Here is a 24,104-nt window from a genome sequence, read left to right on the forward strand (position 1 = left end):
CTCATAATTACAATGAATGTTGTTTTGGTGAAATGTCAGGCTTAAAACTCAGATTTTATGCTTATTTCATAGGAGATGTTTCTGTTTTTTCTTGCCAAAAATGTGGAAATTTACAAGCTGTCAATGAACTCTTTCAACTTTCTTCTTTCTTTCTGAAAAAAACATTCTTCCACTGTTTCTAAACAGAAAAAAGTTTGCTCTGAGGAGGAAATACCTCATCGGGTTTCGCTCCACTGTGCTGCTCGTTGTCAATCGCCAGCGCTACATGAGGGTATGCACGCTGTGTTTGTGCCTGTGTGAACAGAGAAGCTATGAGGACATTTTTATGTGCCTGTGTTGAATGAATAAAAGATGAACAAACGTGTGAAGTGTGATACTGTTGTCTTTCTGTCAGACAGTGGTGGAGCCTGCAAGGAAGGCAGAGGAGGTGAGTACAGGATGAAATGAAGTTAACAAGAGCATGTGGAGGGCAAGGTTTTGACACAGAGATAAAGATGTGGCATCAGTGTGAGGTTTATGTGTATGTTTGTGTTTCTGTGTGTGTAGGATCGCATCAACAGAGAAGTGGTCAATGTCACAACACTTCCTATTCCTGCTGAGCTGGCTGCTTTGCTACAGGCTGCATCAGGTGTGCACACACAATACATTTACATACAGTTGGAAAAAGTGGAATAATTATTATTTGGACTTAAACTAATCCTTTTAAATGGATGCAAACATGTTAGCCTGACCGAAATCATACTAAATCAAATTTCTTGAAGTCGGGATAACACACCTAGACAGTGCAGCTAGTGATCAATTTACTCTTGCCTGTATAGACCTCAATCAGACCCAAATAGGACTAGGTGCTTGAGCATGCTTCACAGCTTCCACACTGGGCTTTGACCTTGGAGTCAAACAGAGTAAACCAGTGATCATCAACTGGCATTGTGGGGGGCCACATCAGGACCCCCACAATTTCCCATCCAGCTCTCGGAAGATTACATTTTTTTATGCCTTTATTTATAGAGGAGGACTGTAATTGGCATGGTACAGGTATACTTAACAGTCTTATCTTGATTAAAGCTGTGGTTTTTCTCATCAATTTTAAATGCAAGTCTCTTTGAGGGTGCAGTTTCCTTTCCTGAGAATCTACACTGAAGATCTGTTTCTTCTATGTGTTTTTGGCCAAACATGACATATCATATTAGTATCAAACTCAGTAATGGACCTCATGAAGGGTCCAGAAATATGTAGTTAAATATTTCAGTTGCCACCTTGTGGCTGGCTGCAGTATAGATGACAGGGGCTGATCTCAAAAGGCTAAAAGTTCTGTTAAAGGACTTGATATTTTTGAAAAAATATGTTAATCAGACCAAAATATTAATTTTATGGTAGTTTATTTTAATGTCCAGCCCCGAGCGTCTGTTAAGAAAAGTCTGGCCCTCATGCAAATGGAGTTGATCCTGGCATAAACGCAAAGCGAAACGGAGGCCACATTGTTGTTTAACTAGAGATAACACTATAAGCTTGTGGGATAAAACGTGCCGTATTTATACAATAATTAAAATGTGTGGCATGTGAGAAATTTACAGAGCTGTAAAATTGTTCATCTCTTCATCGTTTGATTTAGAACCAGTTAGCTGCTTGCTAGTTTGATAGGATAATGGACTGGAACTCGGCTCAGTAGTAACTGGCACGCCACCACCTGCCAAGTCACCCTGGTAATCTTCAAGAAGGGAATTTTCATTTCAGCTTTGTTCTGCAAATTCCACAATGTGCCATTTCTGTAACCTTGCAAAGCGACGAGGGACAGTACTTTCAGATGCGGCGAGGTTGTGACGTAATCAAGCAGCAACAAGAGGCCGGTGCGGTTATGGCGGAAGACGTTTGCGTGGATGCTGCTAAAGTGCCAGTTTTATCAGAACTTGACAACATTTCTTCGTTAAAAGACGAACAAAGAACAGCAGTGGGTTGTTTTCTTTTCAAAAACGACAAAAGTCGTGTACTGACATTTCTACAGTTGCCATGGTTTGCGTTATGCAGCTATGAAGTTTGCTCCTCGGTAGCTGCGCACATGCACTTCGGTAGTGGCGATGATGTCACATGTTTCGTTGCTCTGATTGGCCTGTAAAGATGTGACAGAACGTTCATCCAATCACCCTCTGAGGTTTTTTTTCAAAGGCTCTGCCTTTTCCCAAACGCTGTATGTCTGCTTTAAAATAAGTCATTTTAACTTGGGTGTTAATGGGGGATTCCTTGGCTTTTGCAGCCTACCTCTAATGGACAATTGAAGAACTGCAGTTTTTTGCACTCTGTTTTCTACACAGGAGGTAACAACCACAAACTGTAAAGAATACTGGACAAAGCTTGAATGACGTCACCATTTCTTTTTCTCTTAATGAAGGGGGCTTCCCAGTCCAATTCACAGGGACTTGCTATACTGAAAACGCTGTCCAAACTAAAGATCAACCTAGGAACAGACAGAAGCAGGTCTTAAGCCTCCTGACAAATGGCTACACTGGCCAAGCTTTCAGTTATGTTAGCCTCGCCTCGAAGAAACATAATAATAAATAACTCTGTTTCTTTATTTAAGCTGAAACAGACGAGTTATTTAAAAAAATTCAACCCCATCATCCACCTGTTTTTAACCATGGAGGCTGCTGTTTGGTTACAACTTGAGTTATCAGAAACATTCTGACTTTTTTGCAGACAAGTTTAGTAAAATCTCACTGTTGTATTATTTGATGACACATGCCCTGCTGTATGTGTGTTAGTGTGTTTATTAATGTGTAGGTTTGTGCTTCTGTGTGCTTAGTAATGTGTGTGTTTGTGTGCATGTGCAGGCGGCGAGGAGCTACATTCTGACTGCTTGGCCGTAGTCCAGGCTCCAAAGGTTCAGGTTGACCCTCAGCTGACTCTGCCCCTGGACATCAACAACTACCTCATGACACACTACATCCGAGCCATATTTCGGGTAAAAACACACACACATAAACAGAAAAAGAGCGTCTGTGCGACAAACCATGGGAGCCCATGAATTAAAGATAACTCGACCTCTGTGAACTTCGATGGGCCCTGCTCAGTGTTGCCCGTGTTTATCCATGTCGTACTCAGTCACTTTGTCATTTCTTAGGAGCTTTTGTGTGTGACCTGGTGTGTTTTTTATATTGTAGGAGCCGTTGTTCGGGATGCTGACAGCCCCACTGGATAATTCTCTTATTAGAGCAGATGAGGAACTTAAACAAGGAGCCTTGAACGTTTTCAACCTGGTATGTTTTCCATTCATATGTTGCTGGGACAGTCCAGCACCCAGGTCTTCCCATTTAGAACAAGACTAGGTTAAAGCCTAGTATATGGTCTGGTTTGGTACAAACTGGCAAGTTTACATGCATGTTGAAGTTCAGTTTAGTAAAGGGTAAATGGGCTTGAGCTTGTGTAGCACCTTACCTGTCATGAGACTGTTCAAAACACTTCATACACTGCAGATCACACTTCAGCCATTCACCTTTTCACTCCACATTCAAACATTTTGGAGAGGGCTGCCACATAGAGTGGGCATCAGTCTTAGCTAATCCCATTCATACACACTGACAGGCCAATAATGCAGCACAGGGAGCAATTTGGAGCGTCTTGCCCAAGGACTATGAGAGCTGGGGACCGAGCCCATGGCTTTCCAGCTTAGAGATGGCCAACTCTACCTACTGAACCACAGCTGCCAGCTAACAATGACGTGGTGAAGTGGCCTTTTGTAATTGCACTAAAAAGTACTGGCTGAACCAGAATTATCACACAGTAATGTCCTGATGTTCAAGCAAGCTAAAGCATTCTGTTAAATAAATCCCTGAGCACATGCAGCAAAGCTTTTCAACTGTTATCTGTTATTTCACTTTTAAAGTGTCATAATTCGCTGTAAATGCCTTTATTTCTGATAGATACTCAGGTTTATGGGAGACCCAAACTTGAATGGGGCTCAGGAGAATCTGTTTGGAAACTACATCATCCAGAGAGGACTTGCCAATCCCAACCTACGGGATGAAATCCTGGTTCAGGTGGCCAATCAGGTGAGTTTGTGTTTCCCCCTTTTGAGATTAAAATCAAAGTTTAAATAACACAGAATAGTTCACCAGTATTGAACATAATTTCCTTTGCTGAGTTTTTCTCCTCTCCTCCGTCAGGTGTGGAGGAATCCGAACATTTTGAATTCAGAGCGCGGTTGGCTCCTGCTCTCCTCATGTCTTTCTGCCTTTCTGCCCTCTCAAAGACTGGCCAAGTATCTGCTGAAGTAAGAAACAGTTAGACAAGGAAACCTTTGCGAAAAAGCCACAGTCAACCAAGTAATGATCCTGTTTCTGTTCTGATTAAACTGGATATTTATTACCAGCTTCTCTTGGATCTTGATGTAATATTTAAGCATGCAGGTATTTACCCTGTATCTCTGGTCGGTTGTAGATTTGTATCTGACTACGGGCCGGAGGGCTACGACTGCGTGTGTCAGCACCGCCTGCTTCAGGCTCTGCAGCGGCTGAATGTTGGACCCGAGTATGTCCGGACATATCCGCCCTGTCTCCTGGAGTGGACTGCCAATCGCAAGAAAGCTCACACTGTCCTGCACATACACTGCTTTGATGGTGAGAATGCACACAGAGAAAAAAATGTTAATGTAAATGTTAAGAAAATGTGAGTCTTCTTTATTTCAGCTTTACTAAATTATGCAATCATATTCACATTTTTCCTTTTCCTTACAGCTGCATATGTATGGTATATATATATAATTAACTAAATGGTTTTATAATAAAACAAAAACAAGACTTTCCTTGAGGTTAAAGTATAGTGTTTTGATTAAAGCAAAGATATACAATAAATGGTTTAAGCCAAGAGTTATCTTTACCACAAGATCTGAAGTTAGATGCCCTGAAGCAAGGAACTGTATTTCCATTCCATTTATTTCATTTCCATTTATGCTCCGTTTTTCACATCTCCCTAAATAAAAGATTTTAAAAAGTAGATTTAGTGTTATTAGAAACATCCTAGTGAAACGGTGTAAAAAGAACTCAAAATAAAGTTGAACATTGGCTTAATGAATTGAAAACTGTAAAAATAAAAGAGACTGTTTCATTTTCTGCCCTAATGCAACAGAAAAAATGTTTTTTTATATAGTTTTGATTGTTAATCTAAGACTATGCACAAACTGCTGGCCTAAATCAGATATTTTTGTGCTACATGGCTCAGACTTGATATTTTTTGAAAGTTTAAACAGAAGAAGTCAGGTGGGATCTGATCAGATCAGATTTTTGCAAGTTTCCTGTGTGGTCCAGAGTTAGACAGAGGTTGACTCTCTTTGACGTTGCTCTGAGTGACACTTGTCACAGTTCTGCTCCAGCAGGGTGAGCGGGGGTGGGAGCCACTCACACTTAGTGAAAACAAACATGGAGGACAGCAGAGGGACAGTGAGGTGTTAGACTTCAGAAGTATTTGAGGTGACACTTTTGTACAACAAAACATCCACTCCAGTCCGATCCACTCTGTGTATACAGCACATTTTACAGGGCAGTGAAGCCTACTGAAGAGCTGCACAGCGAATAAAACACAGAAACAAAAACACAGCTGAAAATAAAACGATTCAGTTGCAGAGTGATGCAGGTTTGGTTCAAATTCCTGCTGGTTAGGCCGAGTTTGCATGTTCTCCCAATGCATGCGTGGGCTCTCTCTAGGTCCTCTGGCTTCCTCCTTAAGTGCAAAAACATGCTCATTAGGTTAAGTGATGACTCTGAATTACACGTAGGTGTTAGCATGAGTGTGACTGCTTGTTTTTGCGCTGCATATCAGCCCTGTGATTGACTGGCAGCCAGTTCCCCCGCTGTGACAGCTGGGATCGGCTCCAGCCCCCTTCACCGTTGAATAGGCTGAGTGGTAAAGATCAGGGATGTACACAAAAAAAAATTCATGTATTATTTTTTTCCTTTAATTTTTTAATTGAGAATCATAGTTATAAAATTAAAAAGAATTTGCTTTTGTGTTCATTTAATGTACCATTAAACACATTAAAGTCCAAGTCATTTCACTGGAGTTTTTCCCAGTTTAGAATTTTTACACATTTAAAAATCATCCTAAAACTTACTTCTACCATGTCTATAAGACTACGAAGACACAAAGCATTAAGAAACACTACACTGGAGATCATTTCTCACCACAGATGAACCCTCTCAGAAAGAATTCTACCATTTTAAAGCCACAGTAGGTTGCATTTTTTCACTGAAATGTCTATTTTAATTTTAAAAATTAGTCCTGTGTTACATATTTATTAGTTGAGTACTTAAAGTACATCAGCTCAAATAATTCTAACAGTTTTCAAAGCCATAAAAACTCTTAATTCTTATAAATGTAATGGGGCTGTCAGGACAGAGCCACTGTGACAGACACAACTTGCACATAAATGTGATTAAAGTGGTTAATGTTATGTGAAACACTGCTGCATTACTCAGTGGTAGCTGCTATTGGAAGCTGCCCTTCTTTTTTTGTGCTGCTATTTTTGAGGGACCACAGGTATAATCTACCATCAGTTGTGAGTTTAACTGCACAAGCTCACCCCCATAGTGCAGAACCCCACCTATCCCTAATGTTGTGGCCCCATTAGGCATTTCCAGGCTGAGTACACGGCAAAAACTGGAGTGTTGAATTCTCAGTTAACATTTCAGAGTTGATTTTAACTCATAAAGTGTATTTTTAAGTCCATTTTGAGGGAAATTGTCTTCAGTGTGGGCAGAGTGTTAAGCTATGTTTCTTATGCATTTTAGATGTTGTAGATGTGTTTAGATGCTGTCTTTTGTACAGTAATCCCTGTTGGGATTCCTTTGCCCTTGTTTCTGGTGAATTGTTGTTGTTTTTGATGTTAAATACTTCTGCCCCATGAGTGAAAGGAATGTTTATTCATTCAACCTTTGTTTAATCTCAAGATGCCATTGAGAGCGTGCTCTCATTTGCAATGACGTCGAGAGTACATTAAAACAATAAATGCAAGACAGTAAGTAAGCAAGGAGAAAGGAAAAAAAAATGCAAAAAGACGTAAATACTTAAGAATAGGCACAGGGAGTGGAGCACAGTTTAAAAACAGTTACTGTCATGTACATAGTAGTTTCTTATCATGTTTTGAAACTGTCCTATGTTAATAACTAAACTTAGTTTTAGTGTTTGCTGTACAATATTCCAGGTGTGGCCTGCACAAAAGCTGAAAGATGTTCCTCCAATTTTAGTTTTTACTCTTGGAACTTCAAGCATTATTATTCTTATTATTAAGCAAGCAGCTGCAAGGGATGGTCCACAGTGAAGGAAGGTGTGCTGATTTTTATCAAAGGGTGTTTCTCGGCTTTTATTTAACTTTTAGTTCCATCCATTTGGGAAGTCACCTGACTTTGCCACAGGTGTTCACGACAAAGTGGCAATCTTTATTAAGTTTGAAAAGTGCATTGCAATATGTCAGTACAATTGAATCTTTAAAAAATGTAATCGACACTCAAGAGAAAGGAAATAACACATAATTGAGTTAAAAATATACTTATGAGTATAACAAAACAAGACTGAGTGTTTAAAATGAACACTACAGCAGAGTTGAAATACTAACTCTTTCAGAAGTATAAATTTAACCAGAAGCTGTTTGTGTTATATAAACCCAGAAAAGTGCTAAATTTCACACTATGGGAGGTTTGGTTAACTATTGATTTAGCTGTGTAGACGTCAGACACACTGCTCTGTGCACAAACTCCCCACTTTTATTTCATATCTTGCAGACTCTGTTCAATAAAAAATGGCCCTCTCTGTAGTGTATTTACTACACAGTAAACCATAGACCTTAACAAGAATTGGACAAACCCTGTGTGACATCAGCCGTTTGATTACAATAGGCAGACTCAAACAGCCTTTGAATATATTAAATATTGAAATCACTGTCTCAACTGAACTTTGGATTGGCCTAAAAGCAGACAAAAACCCGCCCACTGAGCTTGACTTCCTGTCAGCTAAGCTATCACCAAACATAGCCTTCTAGCTCTCCTGAATATAATTGAAATGATTTTGGTAAAAGAAAAAATAAATAAATAAATAAATCACCAACTGTACAGTGTGAGGACATGAAGACATTAACTAATAAGACACGTTTCCGCTTGCAGTAAAGCGATATTGATTTTAGGGTTGAATTTCTCACAATGAAGGAAAAAAGCTGTTAAAAATGCCCATCCTGATTTGTGCTGCAAACGATATCGCAATGCTTTATGAGTATGTTGCAGTACAAACTAGGAAGGCCACTTTTTCTTGTGATGTGAAATTCATCCTTGAAACCACAAACTCAATTCACTGTTTAGTAAATACGCTGCAAGGAGTACTGTTTTTGATCCCTATGGCAGCAGAATTAACGTTCTCTACATTTAAGCAGTGCTACATCACAAAAAGTTTTGTGCACTTTAGCAGGTTTATATTACTAGACTGTAATATAGAAAATAAGCATGGAAAGAAAAGACATCACAACTCTCAGTTTAGGACCATAAAAGTTCACTCAGGAGTTTGGTGCAGGCCACATTTAAAAAGTAACATGAGCATCCAAACTAAAAAGATTACATTAAAGATAATTTCATTTGTGCTCACTATTTTTTCTAGAGTGTTATAATTTTGAAGATGGTTTCCTCCCTTAGACTCTCCTTGGCTTACCTGAGCTCACCTCTCTGTTTTTGTTTGTTTGTTTGTTTGTTTTTTTACCCAAGCCCAGCCAATGAGTGCACTATTCAGCGGCACGGCATAGTTATCTGTCTGTCTCTGTCTCATTTCCTCCTCTCATCCAGCTAATCTGTCCTCTGGCCTTTTTGGCAAACCTACTGAGGATTAAACAACACCTGATACTCGCTCTGCTTCAGCGGCAGTGTTTGTGTCTGTTTGTTGCTGCTGGTGTCTGTGTAAATCTTCACAGACAGGCAGGAGAGGCTGCTAGTAACTCTGTTTAGGTGACACAGTTTGGGATTTATTTTCTAATGTGATTTAAATGCTGTTTAATGCATTACAAGATAAAAGGACACCCAAAATCATTTCACAGTTGTAGTTTTTGTTGATGAGATACTGTGTGTCTTTAGTTATTCAACGAGTGAAAGCGTGTCTTTTCTTCTGCAGCTGTGTCCTTCTTGTGTCCTCTTCACTCCTGGACGACAGGAGAGGAAATGGCCAAAGACATTTTACAGCATAGGTATCATCTCGTGCTACAAAATAAGCTCCATGCATGAAAAATGAAACTAAATGTTATACTTATAATATGGAATATTTTGAAAATATGATTGAACAAAAACTAATAATGCCCACAAGTATCACAGCATATTTTTGGTATGTGTGTGTAGGGGTGTGGTGGAGGGCCGTCGAGGCTGGTCGGTGCTGCTGAAGGAGCCGGCTCAGTGGGTGGAGCTGGAGGGATCAGACTACGTCTTGGATCTGATGTCAGATCTTGAGCTTCCTGCTGACTTCCCCAAACACACCAGCTACTTTATCATTTCAGCACAGGAACCGACCAGAGTTCGACCCAACGCCAGCATGTGAGACACTCCCACACAAATCCACACACAAAGTGATATGCTAGAAGTTCAATGATGATCTAAAGAGAAACATTTTTTGTTTTTAAATATCGGGATCTCAAATTTCAATTAAAACACAATGATTTGCAACTTCTTCAACCTGTATTCCATACAGCACAAAGACAATATATCAATCGTCAAACTGATAAACTTTATCATTTATTTGTGAATTATAAACACTTTCTGATCTCATGCTTGCAACATGTTCCAAAAAAAGTTGGGACAGGAGCATGTTTCCACTGTGTTACATCACTCATTCTTCTAAAACACATTCTGTAAGCATCTGGGGACTGAAGGCAGTAACTGCTGAAACATTAAAGGTGGAATTATTTACAATTCATGCTTCATGAACATCTGAATTTGCTCACAGTGTGTGGTTTATTTGTTGTATTTGATGAAATAGTACACCACACATTGTCCTTGGGAGACAGGTCTGGACTACATGTAGGCAAGTCTTGCACCTACACTTTTTTACTGTGAAGCCATGCTGTTGTAACTCATGCAGAATGTGGCTTAGCAAAAAAGCAGGGACATCCCTAAAGAAGATAACCTGGCACGCCAGATGGATTTGTTTCACACATCCATCTGGAAAACCCCTCATAGACAGTGATTGGAAAAGGGCAGAGCCTTTGAAAAAAAGGGTGATTGGATCAATGTTATATCTGTCACATCTTTACGGGCCAATCAGAGCAACAAAACATGTGACATAGCCACTACCTAGCTGCGCCCCTACCGAAGGAGTGAACTTCAAAGACTCCATAACTGCATAATGTGAATCATGGCGACTGTAGACATGTCAGTACACGAATTTTGTCGTTTATGAAAAGAAAACAACTCACTGCTGCTCTTTGTTCTTCTATTAACAAAGAAATGTCGTCAATTTCTGATATAACTTACACTTTAGCAGCATCCACGCTAATCTTTTTCGCCATAATTGCATCGTTCCTGCTCGCTTATGTCATGACTCCGCCACGCCCGAAAGTACTGCCCATCGACACTGATTGGTCCTGTCACTTTCTAACCCAAACAGTTCAGACGGGAGCTTTGCAAGATCGATTCAGCAGTGAGAGACACGGACATGGGTGTATCCGTCTGCTTTGCAAGGTTATAAAGAATTTATGTTGCCCTCAAACCTCTCAGTATGAATGGTGCCTTTACAGATATGCTAATGACCCATCCATTGGCACTGATACACCCCTGCACAATTATAGACGCTGGCTTTTGAACAATCTGGACGGTGATTTGCTCAGATGACTGTAGGACTTGGCAGCCATTATTTACAAAAACAATATGACATGTGGATTCGTCAGACCACTACACACTTTTTCACTTTCGGCAAGTCCATCTCAGATGAGCCTGGGCTAAGAGAAGTTGGCTGCATGTCTGTTGTAGATAAATGGCTTTCACTTTACATGGTAGAATCTTAGCTGACATTTGTAGATGCAGCTACATACTCTATTCACCGAGAATGGCTTTTCACAGTGTTCCCAAGTCCATTTTGTAGTATCCACCACAGAATGATGCCTTTTTTTAATGCAACCCCGCCTGGAGCACCAAGGTTGCATGCATTCAGTAGTTTCTGACCTTGCCCCTTATGGGCAGAGGTTTCTCCAGATTCACTGAATGTTTTGATGATATTATGGACTTCAGATAGTGAAATCTCTAAACTCCCTGCATGTTGCAACTTTGTTTAGAAACTGTTGGACTATTTCTAGTCTTTTAAAAAATGGAGAACCTCACACCATCATTGATTGTGAAAGATTAAGCCTTTCAGGGCTGCTCCTTTTTTAAAAGATTTTATTTTGGGCTGTTTGTGCCTTTATTGATAGAGGAGGACAGTGTATAGCATCGGAAACAGGGATGAGAGAATGGAGGAGAGACATGTGGGAAAGGGCCAAAGGCTGGTCTGAACCTGGGCAGCCCGTGTAGATGAGGCCACTGGCCGTCTGCGCCACAGGAGTGCTCCTGTTTTTTACCCAGTCATGATTCCATCGCCCATTACAAATGAACCTACTTACCTGTGGGATGTTCCAGGTGTTTTTGAACATTAAACAGATTCTCCAGTCTTTCCTTGGTCCTGTCCCAACTTTATTGGAAGGCATAAAATCCAGAATAAGTTGTATCTCCCAAAAGAAAACATTTTATCTATTCAAACATTAAATATCCTGTCTCTTCGCTGTGTACGGTTGAATAAAGGTAGGAATTGGTGTTTGTAGAGACTTGAGAACATTCTTTTAAATGTGTTTTTTCTGAAGTAGTTTTTATTCTACCTTTGAGACATTTCAGTACTGATGTGGATGCTATGAAAATCCAAATCTTATTCATTTTTCAGAAGCTTATTGGGTGGTGGGTTCGACATGAATGGTGATGTCATGTCTTCAGCCTTCCCCGGCTCTGATGGACAAGGTACACATCAATAATGAAAACACCATAATAACTACACACTTCTAAGCATTAGTTAAAGCTGTATCAACGCTGAACTAATGCTAAAAGTGTGTAGTTATTATATTGTGTTACTACTTAAACAAATAAAAACCAGTAACCATTGATTTTGATTACAGCTGACCTTAAACTGCTCTCTTCCGTCACAGACTTTGAGCCTCAGAGAGGGATGGATCGTTATCTGGACAGCCTGTTTGACCCAGTACTGTCTGACGGAGCTGCAGTAAGTTACATAATTCACTCTCACACTTGACCACCTGAGAGGGTAACTAGGTTACTGTGCAGATCAGGTAAAGCCCTGTCAAGCTCTGTAGTGAAGTGACCCTCAAGCATAATGAGTGCTCTTGTTTGCAGTGCTCATGGCCTGACCAATTATCCATTCTTTTCTCTCTGCGTAACCGCATTTATTCCAGAGTGGTAATTTGAAGTTATTTTTGCCTTTCTATCAAACCAGTCTGGCCTTTCTCCTCTGCCATCAACAAGACATTTTGGCCTGAACAACTGCTACTAACTGGATATTTTCTCTTTTTTGGACCATTCCCTGTAAGACCTAGAGATAATTGTGGATGAAAATCCAAGTAGATCAACGGTTTATGAAATAAACAGCCCAGCAACCACAGCAGACTCAGAGTAACCTTTCTTACACTTTTCTTTCCCATACCGATGCTCAGTTTGAAGTTCAGCAGAGCGTCTTGACCATGTCTACATTATGTATTTCAGTCAAGAACACTCTCATCATACATTTAATCATTTTATTCCATCTGGATATACAGTTTTACTTGGCAGAGAAGGCTCTGCTCAAAAGATGCTCCGTGGATTAGTCAAGCCACAGGCTTTAACTTTCCATGGAGTGCATAGCTAGAAATCCCCATATATAGATACATTAATGACAATGCGTATTGAAGGTGCAACCAGATTTATGCTATAAAGGAAGAGGCTGGGTGGAGGAGGTTAAGCTTTGCCAGCAGCAGCAGTGTGGTGCATCAACATTAATGCAAGCAGGGATTAGTGAGAAGTATGTCATATCTAAATACACCGCTGTGTTGAGAGAAAGAGCTGTGATTGGCTGTGGGAGCCAGGAGATGATATTTAGGATCAGCTGGCTGTCAGCTGATCATGGCTGAGCGTCTGTCTATTGTGTCCTGCATGAACGAGCTTCATCTGTTGCTACTATGTGAGAGATTTCAGCAGTTTAAGAGGTATACCTTATGATGTGGTCAGTGAGTTTGTTGATTTACATCTGTGGGCATTTGGCAGGAAGATCTAATATTATACATGAATAAACAACAGAATAACAACATCAGAATATTACAAAACCACATTACTTTCTCTTCAAGGCTTCTTCATTCAAAATTTTAATCAATGACTGCATGGTTGTATGGTTTGTTTTAAAGACACTGAAGCTAGTACAGTCTATGATATGAATGGAATTTGAGTCCCTCATTTCTGTGGCTCTGAATGCTGATTGTCTGAAGGCATTTTCCTTAAATTTACCTCAGTTGTCATCTTTTGCAGATGCCTTGCTCACCATGGCATTGTTCCTGCAGAATTACAATTGAGTACCATATCAGACACATTCATGCACAACAAAGAATACTCACAAAAACCAATTAATGATGCTTTTAAATGATGCGTCAGAGATGATAGCATCACAACTGACAGAAATTTAAAATAAAACTGGACTCAAATGCAGATCAAGCCAAACTCATTTAATAAAAGCTAAAAAAAAATAAAAATAAATAAATTAAAAAACGCTCAAAAACTTGCTTCAAAACAGAGACTAGTGGAAAAGTCCAAAATCAGGAAACAAAAGGCAAAAGTCTCCGATAATCACAAAGAGAATAAGCAGTCACAAAGGTAGACACATACTGACAAGGACAGTGAACTGACACAGGGAGAATGCAGCACAGAAACTGAATAGACAAGGTGTGATTAGAGACAGGGAGACAGGTGTGACCAAAAAGAGACAGGTGAAACAATGGGCAGTCAAGAGGAGGGAAACCAAGGCAGGAGTCACACACAAGGGTAGGCAACTACAAAATAAAACAGGAAATATGGAAACTTTATAAGAACAGTTACCAAGAAACACACAAGAATACAGGGATTGAAAAAAGGACAAAAGAACACATTAAAAACAAGAAACTAAATCTAAGGGAATACTATAAGGGAAAAAAAAACAGAAATGCAAAGGAAACACAAGGAGGGGAATCATGAAAGATCATAAAAATACACAGAATGCATCAAGCACCAAAACACCTAAATCAACTCAGGATCATGTCGGTTAGTCCCATGTTTTTGTGTTTAGAATAATCTGGGATTTTTTGTGGAGTTTATGTTGGTTTAAGTTTGATCACCCCTGCCTTGGGCACACTTGTGACAAAATACTGAAACAGACTGAGGAACAGCTTCTTCCCATCAGCTGCAGCCTCCATCACTCCCCCTCCTCAACCCCCATGAAAACATACATGCACACAAACACACTTCAAAACAGCTGCTAAGGACTACTTTCAATAATATATAACCATGCACTTTAAAGCTACTGCAACATGGTTGCTTTGTGAAGCAATTGTGATCTATTTTCTTTAAAATGTGCATTTTGCCCTTATTTTTAATTTTTTTTATCTTAGACATGTACAGTTTTATCTTTACAAGCTTGTCTGTTGCTGCTGGGTGGATGGCCACAAAGGAAATTTCATTGTACTGCATGTAATAACAATAACATGTCTTATCATATGTGATCCTAACTTAACTAAATTCATCTTAACTTAACTTATCATAACTTATCATATCTCACTTACTTCATCTTATCTTAACTAAACCTAACTTATCTTAACCTATTGTAACTTAAAGTTAACTACACTAAACCTAACTTATCTCAACTTATTTTAATTCAACGTATTTTTACTCATCTTAACTAAACTTATTTATCTTAACTAAACTTATATTATCTTAACTAATTATAACTTAGCATAACTAAACTTATCTTTACTTAATTTATCATAACATCACTCCTCTTAACCAAACTTATCTTAACATATCATAATATAACTTTTTTTTAACTTAACCTAACTTAAATTATCTTAACATATCAGAATTTGACTTAACTTATCATTACTAAACTCTTTTTTTTTTAAAACTTATTGTAACTTAGTAACCTTGCAAAGCAGATGGATACACCCGCTTCCATGTTTCACACAGGCAAATCCATCTTGCAAAGCTCCCGTCTAAACCATTAGGGCCCAGTTTAAAAGTGACAGGACCAATCAGCGACGAGGGGCAGTACTTTCAGGCACAGCGGGGTCGTAACATAAGCAAGCAGCAACAAGAGACCAGTGCAATTATGGCGGAAGCCATAAGCGTGGATGCTGCAAAAGTGCAAGTTTTATCGGAACTTGACGACATTTCTTTGTTAAAAGAACAAAGAACAGCAGTGAGTTGCTTTCTTTTCAAAAACGAAAAAGGTCGTTTACTTACATGTCTACAGTCGCCATGGTTCGCGTTATGCAGTTCTTCATGGAGTCTTCAGTAGGGGCGCAGCTCGGTAGCAGCTACATCACGTGTTTTGTTGCTCTGATTGGCCCGTAAAGATGTGACAGACATAACGTCCATCCAATCATCCTCCGGGGTTTTTTTTTGTCTTCTAAGGCTGTGCTCTTTTCCAAACGCTGTCTATGAGTTTTTTTCCAGATGGATGTTTGAAACAAATCCATCCGGCATGTCAGGTTAGTAACTTAACATAACTCAACATATCTTAACTAAACTTAACTTATCTTTTCTTATCCTGTCTTTAACTTATCATTACTTAACTTACCTAATCTTAACTAAACTTATCTTCTCTTAACTTATCGTACCTTAACATGACTTTGCTGAACTTATCTGAATTGACTTAATTTAACTAAACTAACCTAACTTATTTTAACTATTCATAACAACTCCTCTTATCTTATCTGAACTTAACTCATATATCTTAACATATCTTTACTTAACTTGTCCTAACTCAATTTTACTTAACTTCTCTTAACTTTTTTTAATTTAATTTATCTTATCTTAGTCATCTCTGAACTCATGTTATCTTATCTTGTCCTAACTTATCTTAAATTAGCTTATCATAACTTAACTTGTTTTAATTAAACGTAACTTAGCTTATCTTAACTTATTGTTACTTAACTTATTCTAACTTATCTTAACTGAACTTATTGTATCTTTATTTATCCTAACCTAACTTAACTTCTCTTAACTTATCTTTACTGCTCTTTACATAACTTCTCTTATCTTATCTTGTGAGATTTATGTTTAAAAATCAAAGAACGCATGAAGAGCTTAGCAGGGAAAAAAGGTAATAGATGCCTGATATCTAAAATTCATCAGGTTAGCCCAAGCATCAACCTCCATGGTTGAAAAACGGAGCTGGTGTGAAGTGCAGAACTCTGAGTGTCCACATTGAGGCTTGCTACAGGGATGTCATATAGACACCTTGTGTTACAGTGGAGATTTTTACAGTAAAAATGAACATGCATAAAGACTTGTTCAAAAATGATTTGGGTCAAAATGGTTCATGTCTTTATGGGCACACACTGTACAGGTTTATATGTTTTAAAATTCAGTTTCTTCAGCTTTGACGATGCCGATCTTAAGTTCGTTTGAGACAGCGCTATGAAGACTGGCCTCAAAAGCTGCCTTTCTTAACAAAATTTCTGACATCACTTAGACTTTTCCCCAATATTTTCTAGTCTACTGTCTAGCTATAATATCTGGGAGCCCTGAGAAACACTTCTGTAAGTTGCAAACCTCCAAAAACAACAACATTCATATCTGAATGTTTCCAGCCTGTGTGGGCTGTGCCAAAGTTATAATTGCTCTCTGTTGAGGTAGAGCTGCTCCACAATGTAATGAGTCTTCTTTATCCTAATCCTCATCTTCCCTTCAAGTTTTACAAAACCAGACCTGTAGTTTTTTCCACAATCCTACTGACAAACAGAGAAATAGAAACTGAAAGCATAACCCTAACTGTTGAGGAGATAATTACCTGACAGAGTTGTCACTAAGCTAATGAACAGTTCAGTGGTCTTGACAGATTTGAGTCCTTTTTCAGGTCACTGCCTCAGTCTTTGGGCCTTCTCGGAGCCCATTAAGAACATTTATGTGTCAAAGCTAAAGCGAGAGCCTGAAATAAAATTATACTCGGTGCTTTATCAGAAAATCAGACACTTGTGTCTCATCTCTTGGTTGTTAAGAGGCCTATCAAGGGTAAAATTTGTTCTCATAGCCAGGGAAAACACAAATTCTATTTGAAAAGGAACTTTTTCATTTTATATTGCAAGAAGATCACCAGAGGCTTTACCCATCAAGGTTCCTGTACAGATCATTTTAACCGGTGAAGTTGGCCAGATCCTGCAACTCTTTGCTGCCTTTAGACTCTCAGATACCTCAGATGTGAGATATTTAGAGGGTAATATTCTCCCTAGGAAGAGAGTCAATGAAAGCAGATGTTAATCACTGTCTACACTACTTTAAAAAAGGATTTATTTCTTTTATAATCTGTGATTTTGGTTAACACTTGTGTAGTAATTTGTGTGGCTCAGATTCCTCCCAAGTGGCGGTTTCCTCCGGAGATTTTTAACCTGTTAGAATTTCCTGTATTGCAGGTTTTGTTGAATAATTTGCCATACAGAGAAAGCCTTTCTTCTTTCCGCTTAAGGTGTGGCAGTTATGAGATTCTGCCTAAGAGTAATTTCCCAATATGTGAGCAGAGCCTTGGCATTTACTGTTAAGGATTGGAGGTCCATTCTTCCTTGTGAGCCAAGAGAGAAGAGGAAGGAAGAAGATGCTGACAAAGTCCTCTCTCTGTCTTCTAAGCTGGTGATATTTATACTCTGAATACTCTGAGCTTTTTCAGATATGGGACCTGCTAGACTCCAGTAGTACCAGGTTCTTTGTTTTCTTTGTTTTAAATGAGAATAGTCAAAGTAATGAGGATATTAAAGTCATAGAGGAGAAAAAAAAGCTTGTTGTGCATTATAGTATAGGCAGCGTGATTCAGATTACTTCCATGTTTGAAGTATTTAACTAGCAGAAATAAAACTGCTCTTTTCTGGAGCTGTACCTCCAAAACAAACAATAAACTTCTCCACTCTTACTGTGGTGGTGTAGGTGTCTGCTGGTTGTTGACTGAGTTAAATCCGTCAGTATTTAGTCAGGGTGATGGTGCAGTGAACAGCAGCCGTGTTGGATCTATCAGTCCTCAGCTGAGACGTAGATGTTGTGAACGTTAGCCATCGGATGTGGCTGACAGGAATTAGCATGTATCAGATGTGTTCTACAGACCTCTCCCGCCCAGCGACCTATTACGTTACCCAGTTACCGTAACTGTCACAGCCACCAGATCGCCACGGTGATTTCCCACCCCAGGCAACGTGGGGATCTGCTTACGAGGAACTGACACTCTGGCAAATGAAGGGCTTACTATTTAATGAGACATGGCCTACACACACACTCTCCTGTAGATTTATGGGTCAGTGGATGATTTCTGATGGAACGACTGCATGCATAAAAGGGAGCTTCCTCTGATCTGACAGTCCAAATGTGCTCTGATTACACAAGTGCATAAATATTTTTAGCACCTCTGTGTCTCTCTATCTGCCTGGAAGAGATACACCGCTAAAATCTGTTTTAAATATGAATTACTGAACTGGTTGGTTTTAAACGCAGCTCTTCAAAGGCTGCAGTCCGCCTCAATGAAAAATAACATGACTTACAAATGTAACAAATTGTCTCTTATTAGTACTGTTGATCTTAAGGTTCAACATTTTAATACTTCTTTTTAAGAGCACAGTTGCAAACATTTATACTATTAAGGCAGTGTGCAGGAGTTCTCTTGCAACTTTTGGCAACTTAAAACAAGAAATTACACAGTATTGAGTACCTCTGACTTTATTTTAATTTGCCATAGTATTGAAACAGATATTGTTATGGTTTTATTTTTGTTAGTGTGGCATTTGCAAGTATAAAATTCTGCCATAGTGACAGGTGTAACCATCTTCCATGGTTATTGCCTCCTTTAAACCCTTCACCATGTGTACAGTATTGTGCAGAACTCTAATGCATGTTTGGGATAAAAATTAGGATTGGAAGTAAGGGTGGCAAGTAAGCCACGTGAGGGCACCATTGAGCTGGAAGGAAGATTGACACAACCCTGGTCATGCTCTGGAGGCCCTTGCATATTACCAGGGGCATGGGAAAATAATATGTTGAAAAAATGACAAATTTCACACCTTTAGGGCACTGTAAGGGGTGGATGTGATGAGTAAGCATGGTCTTTGGTACCCTCAAGGATCTCAAGGGCCCAAAAAACCACTGGCGTACTTTGGGGTTGTTACCAGGTATGAAACTGTCCGGACAAAGAGATGCCGTTGAGTTTGACCTTGGCTGCTGAGAGACACACATGTATCAGCATGTGTCGAGCTTGACTCTGGCTGCCCTTCCCCCATCTCAGCGGTCAATCCTTGATGCCCTACATGCCTAAAACTTAGGAACAGGACTGTACGTCATAATATTTGCAAATTATCCCTACTTTTATTAGGGTGGACATAATGAAAGCATGGTAATGGTATTGTTAATCTGGTAAGACATGAAGTCTACTGCTGGTAAGGATTGGTTTTGATGTATTGGGTCGTAGATATAATGTGTATGGAGGTGTCAGGTGTCACATGAAAAAGCATCAGATCTCAAAAGGTGCCTTTTTTCCTGAGACCTGATGTTTTTTTCATGTGACACCTGACACCTCACTCTGAGACCTGAGGATGTCCTAAAATGAACACTGTAAATGTGTCATAATATCAGTTTGCTGGATAAAGCTTTTGCCTTCTTTTGAGGATCAACATGTTCAGTACACTAAGAAAACATTTTAAAAAATTGCAGATCTCCTTTGTGATTAAATAAGGGCCATAACCTCGCCAAAACAATTTAACCTAGCTACTTTGTGTATACTGTAGACCTGAGTTGAGTATTTTTTTTTACATGCTTGGTGTTTCCTTCTTTTATTTTTGTTTTGTAGTACTAACCTGTAAAGCCTTTCTGTTTGTCTGTTTTTATAGGAGATAGAATCAGCCGCAGGACTTTCCAGTAGGATGAAGGGGGCTGGGGGAGTCGGAGGAGCATGGCAACAGCAAGGGCAGTCAGGCGGACACCCTCCTCCACCTGGAGGTCAGACAGTCATTAATCTCTATTTAGAGATTCCACATGCAGATGTAGAACCTGTGCAAATGGGTTGCAATTTTCACTGTGTTATTTAGTCCAAGCTGTGTTGACCAATCAGCTGGTGTATACAGGTAAAGTGTTCTGTATAAACAACAAGAAACAGGAAGAACTTTGTACCTGATCACAAACAATCAGCATAAACATAAACATGACATTTAAACATTCTCAGAAGGAGAGAGTCAGGAAGCTTGACTTTTTATTCTTCTACAGATTTGCCTCATGATGTTTTTTATCTCAGCAAACTTTTTTACCCTAATTGTTAGAAAAACCTGCTTAAAATTTCTCTTTTTTGGGCCCATACAGCTAACGTGAGAGCAAATAATGTTGCAGCATTTTAAATTCAGTCTGCTGTGGACTCATCAGATGAAATGCACTTCTCTGGGGATGAGAGATACTGCATTTACAGATAACGTTTGCAGATGTAGCTGCAGCTAAAGTGTGGTAAAGGAAATCTTTCCTGAAAGTTTTTTTTAACACTTAATGCTGGTTTTAGAACTAAGGAAAAAGTCTTCTCTGCTCCCAGAGGTATAGATTTATCAGACAGTAATAGAGGGTGATTGCTCATGGGTTCCAAGATTGGTCCGGGAAGTCTTCTAAACATCCTCATCATCAGGTGTGATCAATTCTCCAGCTATGATCATCAGATCTGGAGAGGTGTCTGCCTTTATCTGCATCTGTATCTGCCCTGTGAAACACTCATGTCAGTAACAGCGATGACAGTCATGGACTGAAACATTTGATGCTGCAGTTTAATCATCATTTTTTTGCACCTGGGAGCCCCCATTGCTAGGCCACCCATGCATTTATAAAAGAGGCTATTTTTGCCCTTATCTCAGCCTGGAAACTTCTTTATAGCTTTTCAGCCTAGTTGAATTGGTGTACAGCAGTGAAACTCAACATGTGGCTCTTTCCCCCAGAAAGTCTTAACAAAGGGAAGCTTTGACCTCAGAAATTATCCATTGCAAGTCAAATTAATGAGTTTCTTTCCGACACCTATACTGTTTGCTTTATATTTCAACTTTAATTTATTGTCTGTATATTTCCCTTGCCCTTATTTGCCATTTTTTGCACCTTTTGCACCTTTTTTCAAAATTTTTGCCACTTTTAATCAGTTTTTACAGCTACAAACACATTTTTGCCCCATGTTTTTGCCACTTTTTGCCTATTTTTGCCACCTGTATCCTGTTTTTGCCCCTTTTCACCAGTTTTTGCCTCTTTTATCCTGCTGTCTGCTATTTGCAATTTTTTTACCCCTTTTTTGTCTTTTTTCTGCCAATTTCCCCCATTAAGGCTGCCTTTTGCCATTGAATGCCACTTTTTTATTCACATTTTACCTGTCTTTTTTTTCTGCCCATTTTAATCCCTTTGACTCATTTTTGATGCTTTTTGACCATTTCTCCCACTGGTTACTCATTTTTTGGCACTTCTCACCCATTTTTACCACTTTCTGCCCTATTTTGCCACTCTTTCTTCCCATTTTTGTCACTTTTCACCCATTTTTGCCATTTTATGCCTACTTTGCCCCTTTTCACCTATTTTTTCCACCTTTAAGTTATCTTTTTTTTTTTACCTCTTTAACCCGGTTTTGACACTTTTCACCACTTAGATTATGGCTCTTGCGAAGGTGTTTTTCAATAATTTGGCTCTTTGGTTTAGCAGGGTTGAGTAACACTGGTGTGCAGTTATCTCCTATGCCAGGTTTTAGATTTTCCACCAATTTTGACCCACCTAAGAATAACTTTTTCAATGTCCTAGGTAGGTGCAGTTTCACAGACTCTTGAAAATGTCCCATCAATAAAATATGTCCCACTAATGAGAGGGTGTAAGCAGAAAGTAGTGTACAAGCTCTGTAGGTTTCAAGGTTCACGGTTGTCTTTATTATACCTATAAATGGGCATTTACTCTGCAGACAGTAGAGCACATCCATCTACCAGGACAACAAAGGCATGCAAAGGTCAACAATAGATCACAAGAAAACATTCAAAAGAATAAAAAGGAACCATAAAATAAGATTACAATTTATTTATTTATTCACTAAGCCAATGGCTTAATGAATAAATAAATAAATTAGTGCTTTTTGTCATACAAGCTGGTTTTTGTTTGTCATTTTAAGGAATTTTGTTAGTATTCTGCTGCACTCAAGAAAAGTATGGGGGAGAAAACCTCACAAGTTGATTTTTTTCACTAAATTGCCTACATGGAATTTAACACTGTATTGTTATATTTGTATTTTATAAGGCAGAAAATGTCCAGCAAGGAAAATCTAGGCATAAAACACCATAGAAAAACTGCAATAAAATATGCAAATTTAAAATTTCTAGTAGCTTAGGGCTAAAATTGTAAAATTATGTTTCTTAAGTAACGCTCTGAGTTGCACGAAATTTAAAGTAAATACAAGATTCTTGTGCCATAGAATTTAGCACAACTCGGAACATTATGTAAGGAACATGTTTTTACAATTTTACACTTTACCAAGGGTGTAATTGAAGAAATATGTTCCTTCAATATCGCTCCAGGTTGTTGAAATAGCTAAAATTAATCATTAGGATGAGACACACGATTTAAATGCCTTAATATCTTCATCAATCATTAGCAAGTGTAATAAAACAAGCACACTTAAAATCTGACAGTGATGTGATGTGTGTGTTTTTTGTTGTTTGTGTGTCCACAGCTGTGAGAGTCCTTCCCGTGGGAGGCGTGATGTCGCCTCCTGTTGCTGCGGTGGCACCTGTAACACCTGGTTTGTGTTGAGTGTGAAGAAAAATATGAGGAAAAAACAAATCAAACATAATTTTCCTCCCTCCATCCTGTTGATGATGTGTCTCCTTCTCTCCCCTCCAGATGCCCAGCAGGCTGTTTTAACGGAGCAGCAGCAGGCAATCGTGAACCAGCAGGCCGTCATGATGGTAAAAGCCCTCTGTCTGTATCTGTCATCGGACACCGTGTGCTCTTTGAATAAATGTCTTATTTTTGTTTTCCCAGGCCCAGCAGATGACCATGCAGGCTATGGCTATGGTCAGCAGCCCAGTCACAAGCCCACCCACTTCCCCCATCACCAGCCCACCCATGAGCCCCCTGCTCCAACACCCTCCCAGTCCGTACGCCCCTGCCAGCCCCTACGCCGTCATCCCTCCAAGCCCATACGCTAACATCCCACCCAGCCCGTATGCTAACTTCACTCCAACCCCCTACGCTGCAGCAAACATCCCGCCCAGCCCCTATCCTCCAGCAGCACGACTGGTGCAAGCCACTGAGGTCCAGACTCACCCCGTAGCTCAGCCTCAGCCTCAGGCCTCCCGCCCTAACCCTAACCCCAACCCTCAGCCCAACTCCACCAAAACCAACAAAACTGAGGCAGCAAAGCCTCAAGCCAGTGCCGCTGCACAGGTCAGTAACTCTGAGACATGTGAGGTAACAGTCCAGAATGACACGTTACATAATGATGCAGTACTTTTTAATTCATGAAAAATAACGCCGACAACAACAGACAGGGCCTCCCAAGGAAACATTAGACACACAATAGCAGATGGAGTTTCTTCTTTAATTGACAGAGTGAGTGGTTTGTTGTTAATAAAATAAAGACTGTGTAGTGAGAAGGATGAGCAAAAGCTTGTTCAGCAAAACAAGCTATAAAAGTGCACCAAGAGAAGAAACACATTATTAGACCATTTCTATGACTCAGGGGAAAACAAGTGAAATAAAAAATGTGGAAATGCTTCATTTGATCTCACTGGGATACATTTTGGAAGAGGAACCATACTTATTAAGTAGAGACCAAACAAAAGGACACATAAATGAAAAACACAAGAAAAACAAAAGCCC

The 24,104-nt window shown here is 39.4% G+C and overlaps 1 protein-coding gene across 1 annotated transcript in view; it reads left to right on the forward strand.

Annotated features, from left to right (window-relative positions):
• Positions 1-24,104, forward strand: part of myo15ab (myosin XVAb) — a 103,110-nt gene that overhangs the window by 38,878 nt on the left and 40,128 nt on the right. Inside the window, exons 30-45 of the mRNA XM_041784119.1 lie at positions 187-271; positions 395-427; positions 547-628; positions 2,826-2,956; positions 3,156-3,251; positions 3,915-4,043; positions 4,158-4,264; positions 4,432-4,610; positions 9,133-9,205; positions 9,354-9,545; positions 11,917-11,990; positions 12,176-12,249; positions 20,120-20,228; positions 22,954-23,022; positions 23,124-23,188; positions 23,265-23,669. Coding sequence (XP_041640053.1) covers positions 187-271; positions 395-427; positions 547-628; positions 2,826-2,956; positions 3,156-3,251; positions 3,915-4,043; positions 4,158-4,264; positions 4,432-4,610; positions 9,133-9,205; positions 9,354-9,545; positions 11,917-11,990; positions 12,176-12,249; positions 20,120-20,228; positions 22,954-23,022; positions 23,124-23,188; positions 23,265-23,669 — 1,903 coding nt within the window. The remainder of the gene's footprint in view (positions 1-186; positions 272-394; positions 428-546; positions 629-2,825; positions 2,957-3,155; positions 3,252-3,914; positions 4,044-4,157; positions 4,265-4,431; positions 4,611-9,132; positions 9,206-9,353; positions 9,546-11,916; positions 11,991-12,175; positions 12,250-20,119; positions 20,229-22,953; positions 23,023-23,123; positions 23,189-23,264; positions 23,670-24,104) is intronic.

Source organism: Cheilinus undulatus, linkage group 4, assembly GCF_018320785.1.
Source record: "Cheilinus undulatus linkage group 4, ASM1832078v1, whole genome shotgun sequence".
NCBI classification, from domain to species: Eukaryota; Metazoa; Chordata; class Actinopteri; order Labriformes; family Labridae; genus Cheilinus; species Cheilinus undulatus.